This window comes from Acartia tonsa, chromosome 9, assembly GCF_053477335.1.
Source record: "Acartia tonsa isolate MP-2025a chromosome 9, ASM5347733v1, whole genome shotgun sequence".
NCBI lineage: Eukaryota > Metazoa > Arthropoda > Copepoda > Calanoida > Acartiidae > Acartia > Acartia tonsa.
In genome coordinates, this window is record NC_137268.1 from 3,062,453 (window position 1) to 3,071,307 (window position 8,855).

Here is an 8,855-nt window from a genome sequence, read left to right on the forward strand (position 1 = left end):
TCTAGGGGCTTTGCCCCAAGAGGTAGTTTTAAAAAAATAAGTATTTCTGGTGCTGCCATTTTTTGTGAAGTAATTGCCTCAAAACCATTTTTTAAAGGGGGTTGGTTAATTTTTTTTGGGGGGGGGGGTGTCCCAACCTTCCAAAAAATAGCTTAAAACCACGACAGGACCAGTAGGAATACTCCCTGAAGAGTAGAGCCCATTCGGTTTAGCGGTTGCCGAGATCTTAAGCTTCAGATAGACGGGCCGACATCAAGCTACTTTGTATTATAGATGACAAATAATGAAAATTACGAGAAAAAAAAAAATATTTTGTACTTTTTATATTTCTAAAATTTTGACATGTTTGTATAAAGTTTTACCTGGGTTTTAAATTGTTCATCACATACAATTCCTTTTACTCCAACCTTCAAAATAAAGTAAAATAATCATAAGAAAAAAATCTAAAATCTAAGTAAACAAATAAAGATAACAATTAAAGAAAAATAGCTGATTGAAGAAAAATGGATTTTTAAAAACACAGATGAATATATTTATTAGGATTCAAATACATCGAGATGCTTCGCATCCCCTCTAGAGATAACAGCCAAGCTACAAAATGTTTTTATTTTATTATTTGTGGACAATTGTTACATTACTATACTAGTATTTTCTGCGTGTTTATAACAAGCAAAAATTTATCCAATGAACATTCCTGATTATGAATAACAAAACTATCTCTTCTGTAGATTAAAATCATAGGTGGAAAAGTTTTGACACTTCTTTTTTGTACACCACAATCAAGATTTAATAAAAGTCTCTCTCGTATTTATTCGAAACCGGTGGATTAGAACCGGTTCTCATCCATACGAAAAAAAACTATGTCTAGCATCGTATTATATCTAGTTTTCTACGAATAAAAGAATGTACAATCATAAGATTAAAATCAGTTTTTTAGCCTGTGCCTTCGGCATCTCGGGGCTAAAAAAAATTGTTTTAATCTTATAATTGTACATTCTGTATCCGCGGAAAGCTGTTTATAATACGATGCGAGAAATAACTCAATATCCGGCAAATTATCGGATAACCGGATATCCGGCATTAAAAATCAGCCGGATATCCGGTTTCCAGATAGTTTCTTTATCCGGTATCCGGCCTGATATTGAACATGGCCAAATATCCGTCCGGATATCCAGCCCAACTCTAGTTTACACTTTGGGGACAAGTATAAGGTACATTCCAATGTCCTCTCCCTCCATGTTGATTACCTTATTCAAGGCGTATTTGAGTTCATTTGGTCTGTAGGCAGGATTTATATTAACCAGGACCAGACCTGCCTTCGCAGCGGCAAACTAAAAATATAAATAATTATAATTTAATCATGACAATTTGGTTAAAATTTAGTTTTAAAAGTCTTTTGATAGTTATTTATCACATTGTAATATAGACATCTTTTTTTGGCATACAAAACTAGAATTAATCTTGTAAGTTTTATTTTATTATTCGTTGAAAATTGTGTCTAATAAGATGCGAAACATGATTTTTCAGTATGGCCCAGACTGTGTCTAATCCCATTGATAATAGCCGGATTCGGAGCCACAATGAAATAATATTCTGTTTCTTCTCACTCTTTGGATAATGTTTCCTGTAAAAGGTTAGGTACAATACTTTAAGCGAAGCATCTCTAAAATACATCCTAAAATGTAAGTTATCATGTTCGTTTGTTCTACCTTTAGATCTTTGCTTTTATGGATGTTGTCATCCTTAAATGGAAGCTTATAAAAATGCATTTAGCCACATTTTAGACCAACTGCAGTTCACGGTAAAATATTGCTGGTAAGCAATATTTCCAAAAATCTATGAATTTTAAAGACTGCTAGTTACCAAACGGCTGATCGTACAGATCATACCCGCACACCATTTCAAGCGGCATAAGAAAGCCTACAAATAATCTGGAATAGCCAAGATCCAATTATACACAGGAAAAGCTTCACTGAAGAAAAAACGCTTAAAATAGGTCTTTTTCGCGCATTTTTCTGCACTGCGAGATAATTATGCATTATTGATTTATGGCCATTCCAGATTATTTGTAGGCCTTCTTATGCCGCTTATAACAGTGCCCGGGCATGATCTGTACCTTCAGCCGTTTGGCAGCTAGCAGCCTTTAAAATTCATAGATTTTTGGAAATATTGCTTACCAGCAATATTTTACCGTGAACTGCAGTAATCCCACATTTCAGTAATGGATATAATTTTAAATATTAAACAAAAATTTTAAGGCTTTATTTGAAATGCGTAAATAAATATTAAAATATTGTAATATATTGTTATGTATTTTGTGTCTTTTTGTTATTTAACTGAATTCTTATATATTTGGATTTAGGTTAAAATTTATTAAAAGCGAAGCTTTCCTATAATTAGGGTCGGTCCATCCGTACGTCCGTCAGAGACGGATAGCTTTTTCATTTATTTAGGCATGTTAAAAATGTCCTATCGATTTCAAACTTTGCACGGTGATTGCTGTAGTAGTTAGGTACGATTTAGAAAGCGTAGCAACTTTATAATCATTACCAGAATGTCCGAACATCAATTTTAAACATGTTGATTTAATACTTTTTAACAAATGTGATCTAATTATCCGATTGTTCTGATTTTGGTATACTGATTCCTGGGACAACAAAGTACAATATTATAAGCAAAACAACTCTTTAATCAAGTCTTAAAAATGTAAGTAAGTCCATAAACATTATCCTGTATCAAGATTTTCAACAAATTTACTTACAATTTTGCTTTGACTCTTGTTCATTTATATTCTGATTATTCCGCTTGTCCTATCGTTCCAGAGCTTCGCTTTTATGGATGTTGTCATCCTTGTAAAAAAGTTATTCGTTGGACTCTCTTTGGGTAAAGGTATCTGAAGGGATGAGACAATGGACGATAAATTGATATAACATGACAAGGCAATTTATTCCTTCGATAGATTAAAATTATTGATTATTTTAAAGGATACGATAAAAGTCGATAAATTGATGATTTTACTAGGGTTGGGCCGGATATCCGGCCATTTTCAATATTTTTGGCCGGATACCGGATATTGAAACTATCATGATAGCGGATATCCGGCTAATTTTTAATGCTGAATATCCGGTAATTTGCCGGATATCGAACGTTAGTCATATATCCGGCCAGAACCGGATATCCGGCATTAGAAATCTGCCGGATATCCGGTATCCGGCCCAACCCTAGATTTTACAAACTATCTTAACTAACCTGAGTTAGAAACCATTCCGAACTGTTGGTCCCCCAAATCTATGCATCTGTTTATCTATCTATCAATCTATTCATATACCTTTTTATCTATCTATCTATTTATCTAAACTAACCTGTGTAAGAAACCATTCTAAAGTGTTGGTCCCCCAAATGCCTATTCTGTCCCCTGGATTCAAACCAATCTACAAAAAAATATTATGTCACGCAACCTCCAACTGATATCTAAACGAAAAATAATATGATTAACAACAGTTTTGTTAGCCCCGAGGGGCCAAAGGCCTGGTCTTACACAACTGGTATTAGTTTTTTTTAATTTTTATTGGAAAATTATCTGTAATACGATGCTATACATTATTTTTTTTTGGCTCAAAACCGGTTCTATACCAGTGGATATTAATCGGTTTAGATGCCATACTGGAAATAATTTTGAAATATGAGATATTTTAGGTTATGTTTAATTGGATTAAACAGCCCCGCAGGATTGGGTTATAACCGCAAAGACGCAAAAGTCGTATTCTTCAATAAAGTCCATTTGCGTTAGGAGCGATGATACAAAACAACTAAATCAGAAATAAGACATAGCCATCAAGCGAAATAATCTAAAACAATATTTGGGGGGCAGATAAAAAGGTCGTCAATTCTATTATATGTTACCCCCAATGACAGTTGAAAATAACCTATAGGTTTCGTGATGTTTTGAAATTAATTTAATTGTTGGTATACGCTGCAACTGAATAAAAAAACCTGAATAAATCCTGCGGCCAAGCTGTTGATTTCATCACGCAACTGTCCAAACGTTCTTCTTTTATTCTAAAAAAATGTGTTTTCTCGTATTCATTCGAATCCGATGGATAGGAACCGGTTTTCATCCATACGAAAAAACTATGTCTAGCATCGTATTATATCCAGCTTTCTACGAATATAAAAATGTACAATCTCGAGGTGCCGAAGGCACGGGCTAAAAAACTGGTTTTAATCTTATAATTGTACATTCTATATCCGCGGAAAGCCGTTTATAATACGATGCGAGAAATAACTTTTATTATTATTATACGAGTCTTCGAATATATTAAAATCTTAATATATAAACCTAGCCAAAAACTATTTTATTGCCTTCTACTTTCTTGCGTTTGACAAAGCAGTAGCTTGGTTTGACCAGTTTATAGAAATATTTCAATAAAAGTATATGTCGGGTTGATTCTCTCTTCCAACCTCAGTGTGTATCTGAATCCTAATACCCGCGACCGTGGCTCAACATGTAGCGCATCCACTCGTCGTCGGGAAGGTGATAGGTTCGAATCTCGGTCCGACACCGCGTCATAACTAAAGACGTTAAAAATGGTTCCCACTGCTACTATGTCAGATGCGCGATGTAAATAGTTAGAGTGGGGGGAATGACTTGGCCCAAAACAGGCGCAACTCGTTACCATACACAGTTAGAACTTCTCAGACAAAGGTAGTGCATCTCAGAGAGTTGGTTGTCTGATGGGTTAATGGACTGCAATCATAAGCGGAGTATGTTTCAAGGTGCGTGGAGAAGAGGTCTAGTACCCGAAGCGACACCTAGCCCCCTATAGTCTTATCTTATCTGAATCCTATCTTCAGAGAATCAGGGCTACATACGAACATACATACATGTCGGGTTGAGTATTTGTCCCCCACACCTCTCCACGCTTAGACTTTGGGGGAGAGGACTAATTTACCTCCACCCCTTAGCTGATGAATGATAATAATACCTGGGTAACATCCACTAACCCCTCTCTGTCACCATACAGATCAACAGACCTAAACAATAATGGATGTAGAATACGTGGATATATTGACAGAAGAAAATTTGTCGTCAATTTATGTTGCTAATATGGACATATTTTTTTGGTCAGATAGTTCATCCATTAGGAGGGGAGTGGATATGGAAAAGAGGGTATCCTTTTTTTAGTCAGCTGGGATTTCACATGGAAATCTGGTTCAATGTATAAGTTGTAATTATGTATCGAATAAAAAAATTCACAATAGTAGAAATAATTTAATAATTAAGAAAATGTATAAAACCTAGTTTAAGCTCATAAAACTTATTAAGTTTTAATTGACGAAGCTATTTAAGTAATCGTGTCTGTATGTCTTTTTTCCCGTATCATATTTTCTTATATTTTTGTTCTTTTATATTGTTTACTGGATCTGGTTGGTTTACACTTAGTAGTTATTCCTGAATAAAGGCTTGAGTAACACGACATTTATTGAACATTTTTTTTATCCCAATAATTGTTTTTGAGTAATGCTTATGCAGCTACACTATACAATTAGAGTAAAAATTATGAATATACCAGGAAATTACCTAACATAGTACGTCTTAGCAAAGAAATATCTTAAAATGTGCAGGTTTATTTATAGTAGTCTTTAGACTTTACCTACAAGTACAAACAGACAAACAATCACCACTTGGATCGTTACTTTGCGGATAGAGGTTGTATAGTCTACCTATAGACAGACAAACCATCAGAGATGCTTCGCTATCAAATGATAACTATACCTGTCAACAGCCTGACCAATAGTAAGTCCAAGTAGGGGTATATCTCCAGGTCCACAGCCATAACTAATAAAAGTTGTATAGTCTACCTACCTGTCAACAGCCTGACCAATAGTGAGTCCAAGTAGGGGTATATCTCCAGGTCCACAGGCATAACTAATGAAAGTTGTATAGTCTACCTACAGACATACAGACAAATCAACAGAGTTGCTCCGCTATCAAATGATAACTATACCTGTCAAAAGCCTGGCCAATAGTGAGTCCAAGTAGGGGTATATCTCCAAGACCACGGGCATAACTGATTGAAGTTGTATAGTCTACAGACATACAGACCAACAGAGTTGCTTGCTATGGAAATAGTAACTATACCTGTCAACAGCCTGACCAATAGTGAGTCCAAGTAGGGGTATATCTCCAGGTCCACAGGCATAACTAATGAAAGTTGTATAGTCTACCTACAGACAGACAGACAAACAAACAGAGTTTCTTTGCTATTAAAATGATAACTATACCTGTCAACTGCCTGACCAACAGTGAGTCCAAGTAGTTACATATCTCAAGGACCACAGGCATAACTGATTGAAGTTGTATAGTCTACCTATAGACAGACAGACTAACAGAGTTGCTTTGCTATTGAAATGATAACTATACCTGTCAACAGCCTGTCCAATAGTGAGTCCAAGTAGGGGTATATCACCAGGACAACAGGCATAACTGATTGAAGTTGTATAGTCTACCTACAGACATACAAACAAACCAACAGAGTTGCTTTGCTATTGAAATGATAACTAAACCTGTCAACAGCTTGACCAATAGTGAGTCCAAGTAGGGGTATATCTACAGGTCCACAGGCATAACTGATTGAAGTTGTATAGTCTACAGACATACAGACCAACAGAGTTGCTTTGCTATTGAAATAGTAACTATACCTATCAACAGCCTGACCAATAGTGAGTCCAAGTAGGGGTATATCTCCAGGACCACAGGCATAACTGATGGAGGTTGTATAGTCTACCTACAGACAAACAAACAAACAGAGTTGCTTTGCTATTGAAATTATAACTATACCTGTCAACAGCCTGGCCAATAGTAAGTCCAAGTAGGGGTATATCTCCAGGACTACAGGCATAACTGATGAAAGTTGTATAGTCTACCTACAGACAAACATACCAACAGAGTTGCTTTGCTATTGAAATGATAACTATACCTGTCAACAGCTTGACCAATAGTAAGTCCAAGTAGGGGTATATCTCCAGGTCCACAGGCATAACTAATTGAGGTTGTAAAGTCTACCTACAGACATACAGACCAACAGAGTTGCTCCGCTATCAAATGATAACTATACCTGTCAACAGCCTGGCCAATAGTGAGTCCAAGTAGGGGTATATCATCAGGTCCACAGGCATAACTGATAGACGTTGTATGTATAGTCTACCTACAGTCATATAGAGAAATCAACAGAGTTGCTTTGCTATTGAAATAGTAACTATACCTGTCAACAGCCTGACCAATAGTGAGTCCAAGTAGGGGTATATCTCCAGGACCACAAGCATAACTGATGGAGGTTGTATAGTCTACCTACAGACATACAGACAAACCAACAGAGTTGCTTTGCTATTGAAATAGTAACTATACCTGTCAACAGCCTGGCCAATAGTAAGTCCAAGTAGGGGTTATCATCAGGCATAACTAATTAAGGTTGTATAGTCTACCTACATACAAACAGACAAACCAACAGAGTTGCTTTGCTATTGAAATAGTAACTATACCTGTCCAATAGTGAGTCTAAGTAGAGGTATATCTCTAGGTCCGCAAGCATAATTGGTGGAGGTTGTATAGTCTACCTACAGACATACAGACAAACCAACAGAGTTGCTTTGCTATTGAAATAGTAACTATACCTGTCAACAGCCTGACCAATAGTGAGTCCAAGTAGTGGTATATCACCAGGACCACAGGCATAACTGATGGAGGTTGTAGAGTCTACCTACAGACAGACAAACAAACAGAGTTGCTTTGCTATTGAAATAGTAACTATACCTATCAACAGCCTGACCAATAGTGAGTCCAAGTAGGGGTATATCTCCAGGACCACAGGCATAACTGATTGAGGTGTTGAATTTCACCTGAGCCTGCTTATTTGTAACACTTGTCGTTGATATCAACCTAAAATATTTTTGACTTAAAAAAAACTTTTTAGGAACTTAGGAAGCGGGAAAAGTTTATCATAAAAATACAAAATATTAAAATATAATTAAAGAAAGAATTGATTTTTTTACTTTCTAAAATCAGAGAGGCAATTATGTATATTGTAGAGGTCTTAATTAAAAACATTGTGATTTTAAATGACAAAATTATTAATTAAATAATACATAAGCTAAAATCATAATAAAATATAACCCAGTTTCCTCATAGGTGTAATTATCTCTTTAGATAAGTAATATGTATACCTAACTATCATTTGATTCAACCTAATATTAAAATTTAAATAAAATAAAAATGTAAAAGAGTCAAACCTGATTTTATTATATCTTGAATGATGTTTACATAAATTTTGAACCAAAGCTTTCGTAACTACAGGCATTTTTATATTTTTTGCACTTTGAAATAAAATATACAAAAACAATATGAATAAAATTTTTTAAATCAAATTAACTAAACACGGGCAGTAAAAAACTGGATAATGCATGGTTTTCTAGGAAAGGAACATTAAAAACATTTAAAAAATAGAATATACGTGAATATATTGACGAGGGGAAATTTATCATCAATTTAGGATGCTAACATGGACCTCGTTTATTTGTCATTTCGTTCATCCAGTAAGAGGGGGGCGGGGTAGATATACCACACTTTTCTGGGATCTTGCCAGATCAAGTATCAACTGTGGGGAATACCAAAAGATGACTCCATGCAAAATTTGAGCCGGATCCGGCCAAAACCGGCCGGGATTTTTATAAAAAAAACGTTTTTTTCCGGTTTTTAGGGGGTATCTGTAAATCAAGCCCCCTCCTGGGTACGCCCCAATGATGATTTTTGCTTTAAGGTCTGATCTGAATTCCTCAACACTGGATATGACCCCTAG

At 35.5% G+C, this 8,855-nt stretch overlaps 1 protein-coding gene across 4 annotated transcripts in view; it reads right to left on the reverse strand.

Moving 5' to 3' along the window:
* LOC145328014 (medium-chain acyl-CoA ligase ACSF2, mitochondrial-like) overlaps positions 1 to 8,371 on the reverse strand; it is a 40,523-nt gene extending 32,152 nt beyond the window's left edge. For all 4 annotated transcript variants that reach the window (XM_080171550.1, XM_080171549.1, XM_080171547.1 and 1 more), the window contains exons 1-7: positions 8,290 to 8,371; positions 7,814 to 7,939; positions 4,986 to 5,034; positions 3,994 to 4,059; positions 3,363 to 3,431; positions 1,248 to 1,331; positions 363 to 407 (exon numbers count right to left, since the gene is read on the reverse strand). In XM_080171550.1, the coding sequence (XP_080027676.1) occupies positions 363 to 407; positions 1,248 to 1,331; positions 3,363 to 3,431; positions 3,994 to 4,059; positions 4,986 to 5,034; positions 7,814 to 7,939; positions 8,290 to 8,357 (507 nt within the window). In that variant the 5' untranslated portion in view covers positions 8,358 to 8,371. The remainder of the gene's footprint in view (positions 1 to 362; positions 408 to 1,247; positions 1,332 to 3,362; positions 3,432 to 3,993; positions 4,060 to 4,985; positions 5,035 to 7,813; positions 7,940 to 8,289) is intronic.
* Between the last annotated feature and the right edge of the window lie 484 nt (positions 8,372 to 8,855).